The sequence below is a fragment of the Miscanthus floridulus genome, chromosome 14, assembly GCF_019320115.1.
Source record: "Miscanthus floridulus cultivar M001 chromosome 14, ASM1932011v1, whole genome shotgun sequence".
NCBI lineage: Eukaryota > Viridiplantae > Streptophyta > Magnoliopsida > Poales > Poaceae > Miscanthus > Miscanthus floridulus.
Genome location: NC_089593.1, coordinates 66891110 through 66902708, shown reverse-complemented (window position 1 = coordinate 66902708; position 11599 = coordinate 66891110). Strand labels below are relative to the sequence as shown.

At 50.4% G+C, this 11599-nt stretch overlaps 1 protein-coding gene across 1 annotated transcript; it reads right to left on the bottom strand.

Moving 5' to 3' along the window:
- Positions 1-352: 352 nt before the first annotated feature.
- Positions 353-2009, bottom strand: LOC136504961 (UDP-glycosyltransferase 88B1-like). The gene has a single exon (XM_066500017.1). The coding sequence runs from the start codon at positions 1855-1857 to the stop codon at positions 373-375; it is 1485 nt and encodes a 494-aa protein (XP_066356114.1). The 5' UTR covers positions 1858-2009; the 3' UTR covers positions 353-372.
- Between the last annotated feature and the right edge of the window lie 9590 nt (positions 2010-11599).

Here is an 11599-nt window from a genome sequence, read left to right as displayed (position 1 = left end):
GCCCATAGCAGTTGCAGAGCAACAGGTCCAGGAGCTTCGGCTGCCGCGGCGGCAACAAGAACTGTTGGAGCCGCGAGCTGGAGGACGAGATGCGCGGCCTCCCATCCACGCCTAGCTCCGGATGCCGGTCACACACATTTCATCACCGTCGGCCCCCGCGCCCGGCCCGCGGCGCTTGCTTGTCGGCGACGCCCATGTGCAGGTGGAGGTTTGGCTTCGATTCAGCAGGAGGAGAAGTCGATTCTAGAGATGCTAGCTCCGATTCCGACTAGGGTTAGCTGCGTGCTATGGAGAGTCATGTCTTAAGATGCATCTAAACCATATACGTTGTACATCACGTAACAAAATGCTGTGCCAAAATGCGTCCCCGTCTTAAAGTGAACTTTTCGCTTGTACATATATATATGGTCCACACATAGGAGAAACATTAACCATGCCTTCCGAAGCCAACAGGTCTACGACGAAGTCGAGAAAAGCTGCACGCGACGGGCCCCCTTCCGACAGCGCCTCGGCCGCTCGGTCCCTCGCCGCCGCCGCGCGCTCCCTGAGCGCCCGCGCGCCGTCGGAGTCCTCCATCACCCACCTCACCTTCGCCTCCACCTCTTCAGCGGTCACCACGTCGTCGTCGTCCCTCCTCCTCATCTCCACCCCTAGCTTCATCTCCTCCACGATCCACACCTTGTTCATCTTCTGCTCCGCGTACAGCGGCCAACACAGCAGCGGCAGCCCCGTCACGACGCCCTCCAGCGTCCAGTTCCACCCGCAGTGCGTCACGAACGCGCCGGCCGCCCTGTGGCGCAGCACGTCCACCTGCGGCGCCCAGTTCTTGACGACGAGCCCCCTGTCCTCGTTGCGCTCCTGGAACCCGGCCGGGAGCAGCGCGCCCACGTCGTCGGCGGGTGCTTCGCCGGGAGGGCTCCGCACGACCCAGAGGAACCTCTGCCCGGACCTCTCCAGACCCACGGCGATCTCCTCCAGCTGCTTCTTGGGGAACGTGCCCATGCTCCCGAAGCAGAGGAACACGACGCTGCGGTCCGGCTGCGCGTCCAGCCAGCGGAGGCAGTCGTGGTCCGTGTCGCCGCCGGGCGATACCAGAGGCCCGACGCAGTAGACCGGCGGCGTGGGGCGGTCCGGCACGCACAGCCCGTCCCTGAGCGCCCTCATCGCGCGCGGCTCCAGCGACTCGAAGGAGTTGATGAGGATGCCGCGGGCGTCCGGCATCCGGGCAGCCACGCCGATGATGCCCTTGCACGCCTCGCCGTCGTCCGCCAGCTCCTGCGGCAGGTCCGCGAATCTCAGCGGAGGAACGCCCGGGAACGACAGGACGGCGGACTCGCCGAGCGCCGCGAAGCTCGTGCCCACGCTGGCGCACATGGCGGGGAGGCCGAGGAAGCAGGCGAGGCCGGCGGCGCCCGAAGGGAAGAAGAAGTAGGCGGGCAGGCCGAGCTCCTCCGCGACGTCGAGCGCGTCAGCGCAGAACATGTCGAGGACGATCGCCTGCAGGCGGCGCGACGCCGTCGACAGCGAGCGGAGGAAGTCGCGGAGCGGCGCGTTCGTGGCGCGGAGGAAGCGGAGCATTCGGGCCAAGGGGTCCTCAGGCTCGGCGTCGTCGCCGGACTCGCCGCCGTCGGATACCGGTGGGGGAAGCACGTGCAAGACGACGGAGGTGTTGGAGGCCTTGGCGCGCGCGACCGTGGCGGCGAAGCCGTTGGCGTAGACGGGCGGCTCGAAGACCACGATGGCAACGTCGACTTGCTGGTCTCCGGCGTGGAGGAGGAACGCCCTGGCCAGCTCGAGCATCGGCGCGAGGTGGCCGACGCCGACGCCCGGGTACAGCACCACCGTCTTCTTCTCCATGGCTCGGCTGACGACAACTCACTCAATTGCTAGCTGCGCACCAGCAGGCAGCACTGCCCGCATCTTTCTGGAGTCTGGTTCTGGGACAGCATCGGAGTATATGCACACGGCGACACGAGCATGCTGCCACTACGGTCATTCTCTCGAGGATAGTGAAGGGAAGGGATGAAGCAGAGACACGAAAACTTACAACTCCTTGTTTTTAATAAAAAAAATAAATAAATTTTGACTGGCCATAAGATTTAGTACCTATTCTACTTATTTATATCTGAAAAAAAATTGAAGGGCTTGTCTATGGCCTAGAAGGATGCTTCTGGCCCAGCCAGCATGGCACCATATTCTTTTTTTTCTTTTTTATATTTTCAAATTCAGCATCCTTTCCGTGTACGTTCTCCAACTGATCGACGTCCAATCCAAATACACTAGGACCCTATCCCAAATCAAACTTTCCATATGCCCCGTGGTCACAATGCTTATTTCAGCTGTAGAACATTTTTGCTGATTTGAGATTTGTTAACGAGTATCCAGATTGGAATTCTTTACTCCCACATGTTCAAGGTGTAAACTTTTTAAACACTTCTCCTATATTTTAAGTGCCTAAATTTTAAGATAATTTTAGACAACACTCTTGTACAACCAACTAATACAAGTAGATTGTTACTTTTGTGATTTGTTATTTGTCTTTATATCATAATATATCAAACATTTTGTCCTTATCTAACTATAGAAAAAATTATGAATTATTAATTATCTTTGTGTCAACATATATTAGATTTTGTCAGGTTTATGGTTTTATCAATCGGGTTTTCTATGCTTGAAATAAAAAATTATAGATTATGCCTACATGAATTGCAACAAGCTAAAGTTGTAATTTTAGTATAAAATATATGCAATAACCATCGCCTGAAAGAAAGTTAAAATTCAGACACGCCAGTCCTTTTTTGAAAGAAAGGTAGGGAAAAACACTAAATCTTCACATCAAACAAAAGACGAGAAAAGTCACACCAAGTTTACCACAAACCCGTGCGGTCATGCCCAATAGTGTTTTTAGCGAAGCATCTATAAACATTAAACCCAAATGCTTCTTACAGCACACGTGTGTGGAGAGGCTTTACCATGCACGCACTAGAAGACAAAAAAATTGCATACGAACTCACCTGCCGGCCGCCGCCGCCAGAGATGAAGCAGGCCGTGGCGTTAGGGTTAGGATTTTTGGGGTTTCCATGCTCTCTGAGCATAGAAGAGAGATTCCGGGGAGGACGCTGGACAGGCGGCGGCGCCACCCGTCGGTTGGACGGTGTTGGCGGAAGGGGCGACGACCAAAGGAGGAGGAGGAGGAGGCAATGGCGCGCCATCGGAGCATGGGAGTGGGTCGAGGCGGGGGCGCTCGCGCCAGATCTAAAGCAGAGGGCTCAGGTTAGGGTTGGCTATGGTCGAGTGTGGCGGCGGAGGTGATGTGTGTAGGGTCGAGATGACGACTAGAGGGGGTGAATAATCGTTTCTGAAACTTAATCGCGTCGGCTAACCAAAACAAGTGCGGAATTAAAACTACCGGTCTAGCCAAGACTACACCCCTTGTCGACAAAAGATGCTCGGTAGTCCACCGAGGGGTATCCCACGATGGTAGATTTGTCGGTGGGGATGCGCGTAATCAGGAACCGGATGGTGACACAAGGCGCAGAGACAGCGATTTAGACAGGTTCGGGCCGTCTGATCGACGTAATACCCTACGTCCTGTGTCTTTGGTGTATTGTATTGATCTAGACGACCAAGTAGATGTATGTATCCTATCCGCCAGGGGACCCCTGCCTCTCCTTATATAGTCTGGAGAGACAGGGTTACAAGTAAAGTATCCTATTTGGTACTATACAATGTCTTGCGGTGCACGCTGAGCAGCGCCGTGCACGCCTTGATCTTGTGGGCCGGGCCACCTCCGATGGTGCGGCCCATGTCTTGGGGGCCATACCCCCACAGCTAGTCCCCGAGCTTGACAGTAGGTGACGCAGTCACGTGGTGCCAGGGTCAGAAAGTAGAAGACCAGCCGAGCGGGTAGCTAGTCCCCGGGCGTAGCCTTGAGATGAGAACAAGCACATTCACCGCAAGGTGAAGTGTGCCCACTTAGTCCCCGAGCCTGCTGGAAGATGAAGAATGAATCTTGTAGCAGGGTCAAAGAAAAAGAAGTCTGAAAGCTTGTCGACGTCGTCCGACATGCGCGTATCAAGACCCCAGACGTGCTGCCCAAGGTCAGCACCCTAATCCAAACAGCATGGAGCATCTTGATAGCACACCGACGAGACGTAGCAAGATCCGACCACCAAGGGAGCACCGAGGAGCGAGAAGCCCCCGGCGTCGCTGGCGATGACCGAGCACCGAGAAGCGAGGAGTCCTCGGTGTAGATGGCGATGTCCGAGCACCGAGGACCAAGGAGTCCCCGGCATCGCTGGCGATGTCCGAGCACCGAGGAGCGAGGAGTCCCCGGCGTCACCGGCAATGACCGAGCACCGAGGAGTCCCCGGCGTAGGCGGCGATGTCTGAGCACCGAGGAGCGAGGAGTCCCCAGTGTCGCTGGCGATGACCGAGCACCGAGGAGCGAGGAGTACCCGGCGTAGGCGGTGAGGTCCGAGCACCGAGGAGTCCCCGGCGTAGGCGGCGATGTCCGAGCACCGAGGAGCGAGGAGTCCCCGGCGTCGCTGGTGATGACCGAAGCACCGAGGAGCGAGGGGTACCCGGCGTAGGCGGCGAGGTCCAAGCACCGAAGAGTCCCTGGCGTTGGTGGCAATGTTCGAGCACCAAGGAGTCCCCGATGTCGCTGGCGATGACCGAGCACCGAGGAGCGAGGAGTACCCGACGTAGGCAGCGAGGTCCGAGCACCGAGGAGGCCTCGGCATAGGCGGTGATGTCCGAGCACCGAGGAGCGAGGAGTACCTAGTGTCGCTGGCGATGACCGAGCACCGAGGACCGAGGAGTACCCAGCGTAGGCAGCGAGGTCCGAGCACCGAGGAGTCCCCGACGTAGGCGGCGATGTCCGAGCACCGAGGAGCGAGGAGTCCCCAACATCGCTGGCGATGACCGAGCACCGAGGAGCGAGGGGTACCCGGCGTAGGCGGCGAGGTCCAAGCACCGAGGAGTCCCTGGCATTGGCGGCGAGGTCCGAGCACCGAGGAGCGAGGAGTGCCCAGTGTAGGTGGAGAGGTCCGAGCACCGAGGAGTCCCCGTCGTAGGCGACGATGTCCGAGCACCGAGGAGTCCCCGGCGTAGGCGGTGATGTCCGAGCACCGAGGAATCCCCGACGAAGCTGGCGAGGTGCGAGCACCGAGGAGCGAGGAGTCCCTGTCGTCGCTGGCGATGACCGAGCACCGAGGAGCGAGGAGTACCCGGTGTAGGCGGTGAGGTCTGAGCACCGAGGAGTCCCCGGCGTAGGCGGCGATGTCCGAGCACTGATGAGTCCTTGGCGTAGGCGGCGAGGTCCGAGCACCGAGGAGTGCCCGGCGTAGGCGATGAGGTCTGAGCACCGAGGAGTCCCCGACGTAGGCGGCGATGTCCGAGCACCGAGGAGTCCTTGGCGTAGGCGGCGAGGTCTGAGCACCGATGTAGCTGACGACGTCCATGCGGTGAAGTGTGCCCACTTAGTCCTCGAGCACGAAGAATCTAAGGGCCGAGGAGTAACCGACGTAGCTGGCGATGAAGCACGAGCGACGAACAGTCTGGTCGACTAGTCGACGGCGAAGTGAGCATTGAGTAGAAACGACCGATGAACAGTCCGATCAACTGGTCAGCGATGGAGTCCATGAACCGAGCGGTCCGACCAGTTGATCAGTGGAGAAGCCCGAGCACTAGGTGATCCAATCACCTAGACGATGATCCTGCAATGCAAACATGTAGAACGGGTAGTACATGACGCACAAATAAATAAACTCCAGAGAAAAATCAGCAATGGTGATGAAACGACGTATGCAGTTCGACGATCAGTTGGCGTGAAAATATATTTAATATAAACTGCCCGAACAGTTAGTGTGTAGCTGAGTCTCCAGTCCTAGCTAGCCCATAGTCCATAACATCGAGCGCGGAGCCCGTGCACGTGTAGGAGGAACATGTGTCGCTAAGGAGCCGCTGCTGACCACCCATAACGTAGAGGGCAGACGCTCGTGCACGTGTAGGGAGGAGCTAGAGATAGGGCCGTCTCTGGAGGCGTCTGAGCATCAACAGGACTGTTTGAGGGTTCGGAAAATCGTTTGGAGAGCAAATATGGAGAAAACAGTTTGGAGAAACATCATGGCGATATACAGAGATTGGAGAATATTTAGGAAAATATTAAAGCGTGACTTAGCTTTGGACGAAGAGTCTGGTCGGCGGCGTATGGCGCTATCTAGTTGGCGTTGACGGTGAGCACCTGGCGGGCGGTGAGTTGTTGGTGAAGACGACCTCGGAGGTGGTTCCGAGATCGGATTTGCTATCGCAGGGGCTGGTGTAGCAGCGATGAATCATCGTCGTGGACCGACATGGATCTCCACGAGATTGACGACGAGAACGCGTTGTTGATTTGAGGTCCATCTGGCTCGCCATGGATCAAGCGCACACCCCTACCTGGCGCGCCAACTGTCGACAGAATATGCTCGGCAGTCCACCGAGGGGTATCCCACGATGGTAGATTTGTCGGTGGGGGTGCGCGTAATCAGGAACCAGATGGTGACACAAGGCGCAGAGACAACGATTTAGATAGGTTCGGGCCGTCTGATCGACGTAATACCCTACGTCCTGTGTCTTTGGTGTATTGTATTGATCTGGACAACCAAGTAGATGTATGTGTCCTATCCGCTAGGGGACCCCTGCCTCTCCTTATATAGTCTGGAGAGACAGGGTTATAAGTAAAGTATCCTATTTGGTACTATACAATGTCTTGCGGTGCACGCTAAGCAGCGCCGTGCATGCCTTGATCTTGTGGGCCAGGCCACCTCCGATGGTGCGGCCCATGTCTTGGGGGCCATACCCCCACACCCCTCTATCTATGTCCTCTAGCACCTTGCAAAGATCCTAATTAAGCAACAAAGGTGCCGGGCTAACTAGAGCTCACCTAACCAATTCTAGGAGCAAGGTCACATAAACCTATGCCACTAGTATTTCAAGCAATGAGGGAGCTCCTACACATGCTAGTAAGCAAAAGCACAAAGCCAACCAAGCTCACTAGCAATGCTCAATAACAAGGCAACCAATGCTAAATTAGAGAACGCAAATACTTAGCTACACAAACTAAGCAAAGTGACTAACAAGGTTACACAAACCAAATTAGCCACGCAAGGGATCTACTTCTATGCTACACAAGCAAGAAGGTAACTAGTGAGCTACACAAGCTAACTAATTACAAGAGCAACTACACAAGCACAATGTATATAAAAGTAATCACAAGCTTGTGTAAGAGGATTGCAAACTAAAGGGAAGAACAAGGTTGACACGGTGATTTTCTCCCGAGGTTCACGTGCTTGCCAACACACTACGTCCCCGTTGTGTCGATCGCTCACTTGGTGGTTTGGTGGCTAATTGACATCACCCACCAAGCCTGCACGTCGGGCACCGCAAGAACCTACCTCGAAAATGAGGGTAGCTCAATGACACGCTCAACTAGAGTTGCTCTTCGCGGCTCCCGCGGGGTGAGCACAATGCCCCTCACAAAGCTCTTCTCTGGAGCACCGCACAAGCTTCTTGCGGGCTTCGACGGAGACCACCACCAAGCCGTCTAGGAGGGGGCAACCTCCAAGAGTAACAAGCACCACTGGCTTGCAACTCAATCACCTTGTGCCACTCGATGCAACCTCATGATGCAATCGCACTAGAATCGCTCTCTCACACAATCGAATAATCACTATCAAGCATATGTGAGATAGAGGGCTCCCAAGCACTCTCAAGCATGGACACAAAGTCCCCCGAGGTGCTTAGCACTAGCCATGGTTGAGACCACCTTCTATTTATAGCCCTATGGGCTAAACTAGTCATTATCCCTTCACTGGGCAAATTTTGGGACGACCGGACGCTCCGGTTAGATTGACCGGACGCAGGACCCCTACGTCCGGTCGCCCGATGCTTGCCACGCGTCATCGACTCAAATGTTGTTCACCCGATCTCAATGGCCAAGTCATGACCGGATGCACTGCTGCGAAGTGATCGAACGCTGGACCCCAGCGTCCAGTTGTTTCCAGTAAGCATCCAGAGATGACTTTTTACGATCGGACGCGTCCGGTCATGCTCGACCGGACTCACCTAGCGTCCGGTGACACGGTGACTCTTCTGTGTGCTGCCACATCAGCCGGACCGGACGCACCCTGTTAGCGTTTGGTCACCAAATGACCCAGCATCCGGTCGAAGACTGACGCCAGCGTCTTTGCTATATCATTGACCGGACGCACGGTCCCACTAAGACCAGCGTCCGGTCACAGCGTGACCAGCGTGACTAACTCCTTTTCAACTCTATCTTCTTCACCCTTGCTCAAATGTGCCAACCACCAAGTGTATCACCTTGTGCACATGTGTTAGCATATTTTCACAAACATTTTCAAGGGTGTTAGCACTCCACTAGATCCTAAATGCATATACAATGAGTTAGAGCATCTAGTGGCACTTTGAAAACTGCATTTCGATACGAGTTTCACCCCTCTTAATAGTACGGCTATCAATCCTAAATGTGATCACACTCACTAAGTGTCTCGATCACCAAAACAAAATGGCTCCTACCATTTATACCTTTGTCTTGAGCCTTTTGTTTTTCTCTTTCTTCTTTTCAAGTCCAAGCACTTGATCATCACCATGGCATCACCATCGTCATGTCATGGTCTTCATTTGTTTCATCACTTGGAATGTGCTACCTATCTCATGATCACTTGATAAACTAGATTAGCACTTAGGGTTTCATCAATTCAACAAAAACAAACTAGAGCTTTCAATGTACCTCTTTTTGGTAATTGATGACAACCCTTTCACAAAGATATGAATTGAAATTCAATTGAATCCATGTTGTTTGTCCAAGCATATTTACCATGTGTAAAAGGATATGGATAAGTTTCATGAACCCCAAGTGGTAGCAATTGCTCCCCCTATATATGTGCTAAGAGTTTGGATTGAAGCTTGCACACATGCTTAGATAGGAAATAAAGGAGACAATGTCTACCAAATGATGCTAAGGTATAAAAGATGGACCTTTGAAGCGTGATACCAATCGGAGTTGCATCTTTAAGTTCATCCTTAGCACCATGGTTAGCTAGATATCACTTGGAAATAAAATCACTAGATACCTCGTGAGATCAATATTAAAACTAAGGTACTAGCATTACTTGAAAAGCATACCAAGTGTCTAGCTATCATCCTATGCATGCTAGTTTTCATTTCATCAATCAAATTCTACAACTACCATACCTCACACAAGCATGCATATTGAATTTAAGAACTTATGCAATGCAAGCAAGCACATGAATATGCACATATCAAATGCAATCAATCAAAGTTCATGAGCTTGCTCCCCCTATTTGTATGCTTCACTTGTCCAAGAATTTTGATCCATCTCTTTCCTTCAATGTTGCTCCCTCTTTGTCCATGTCCATGTCCAACCTCTACTTCTTTGTTTCAATCTCTCCTAAAGCTTTCATATCTTATCTCTCCCCCTTGTACAATCTCAATCTTAAAGCTTTCATATCTTTGTACAATCTCTCCCCCTTTGTCATCAATTTCCATAAAAGGTGTGCTTCTCATTGATGCAAAGGTATGCATTTGGGGTAGATGGTTGGGACTTGAATCTTGCATTTTTTATAGACATCACTTGATTGTTGGAATAACACCACTTGTAGATACCACTTGTAACTTGTACCACTTGTATCTTGTGTAGGGCTTCTTGAGATACCACATATAGGATCTTTGATCTTGATATCAATTTGTGTGACACCTCCCCCTATGTGATAGCATGGGTCATCCATTTGATACATTTGAGCTCTTGTAGGTGAGGGATGCATTCTTCATTTGATGATCACTTAAAGTTGAGGATCACTTGTGGAACCATCGTCTTGCATGATTGATACCATGTATAGATGTGATACCACTTGAAAGAATCTTCTAGTATGGAACCACTTGTTGGATTTATCAATAAAAACCATTTCTTGAGCATTTGCTATCTTCATGAGTACCACTTATATGATATCACTTGTGAGTTGATTTAGACATCACTTGTAGATTCTTGATGAAATACTTGAGTCTAGATACCACTTGTAACAAACAAACTAGATATCCATTTGCATTATTGTCTTGTGCTTGTACTCTTATCACTATCATGAGTTTCTATGGTTGACTTGAACTAAATTGATTTTCTTAAGCTTCCAAGTCTGGTTTGAACCAATGACAAGCTTCTTCACACCTCTTGCAAGGATTATCTTACCAATGTTGTACTTACCACTTGTTAGCAATCCAAATTAAGTCAAGTAATTGGGTTTACTAGCTCATGAACAAATTCATATACTAACCACTAGATCAATTTATCATTCAAGCAATAGTGGTAGGCTATGAATTTAAATATTTCATTTGTTATGCATGATCCTATGAAACATGTACTATATGCACTAACCGCATACTAGTAAGGGATAAAATGATCATGCACATTACAATGATACCTTTGCTATGTTGGAGTAGGGGATAGTCACATAGATTCTAATTCATTACTCTAATAGCAATGTGAAGTCCAATTATAAGCTTGGTGAAGACCAATAGATACCATTTTGAATTCCACTCTTCACCCACATGAAATAAATACCACTTATGATCAAGTGCACTTTCTTGTTGTGGTTGGCTTGCTTTATCTTTTGATCAATGCTTGCATGAGAGTATCAACATGAGAATACCACTTAAAATATCATGATTAGCTCTCTTTGGGGTGTTGCTTGCTTTTCTTGATCAATCCTTTTGATTGCTTCAACTGAGCATCTCAAATATTTCTCGGATCATCACTTCCATGTTAGCCTTCCAAGTACCACACTTGGTTTACCTACTCATAGGCGGTAAGCCCCTACACTAGGAAGAAGTGACCTCTCTTCAAGAACCATTCTTGATACTCACTTGAAATGACTTGATTGATTGATCCAAGTGATGGACTTGACTTGGTGAGTAACCTTGATTCATTCTTTAAGTCCTTTTCTTTTTTCTTGTTTAAGTCATTTTCTTTCTACCAAATGATTTCCAATAGTCACTAGAACTTAAACTTCATCTTCATCTTAAGTTTGATCTTGATCTTTCAATTTGAGTACCGAATGTGTACAAAGTACACTCCACAATCAAATGACCTAGTACTCTTTGATTGTCATGCTTAAAGATCATCTTAATACCAAACTTAGGTGCCTCAATTACTTATAAACATGTTTCCAACTTGAGGGCCTTTCAATCAAAGTGACTCTAGATCAATCCAACATTTGTCACTTTTCTAGCAGATTTTGTACTCTTCAAAGAAAAATGTATATGTCCCAAAATACAAATCCAAATGCCATGAAATTTGGTGGAGATATGATTAACTAAGTTATCTAGCAGATGTAAAAATTTGAGCTTCATTTGACTTCTAGATTGCTACTAGATTTCAATTCTTCCATCACTGCTATATGCTAAAAACTGCTGCACTATAGCTGACAAGATTCTCTCCAAACCTAAAGCATCTCTTATCCAATTCTCATGAAATTTGTACAGCATCTTATTCCATAAGTCTAGAGCATGTACACCAATTTTT

Bases quoted from the DNA above. Each gene is read 5' to 3' on its own strand.
- LOC136504961 (XM_066500017.1), bottom strand. From the start codon at position 1,857: ATGGAGAAGAAGACGGTGGTGCTGTACCCGGGCGTCGGCGTCGGCCAC.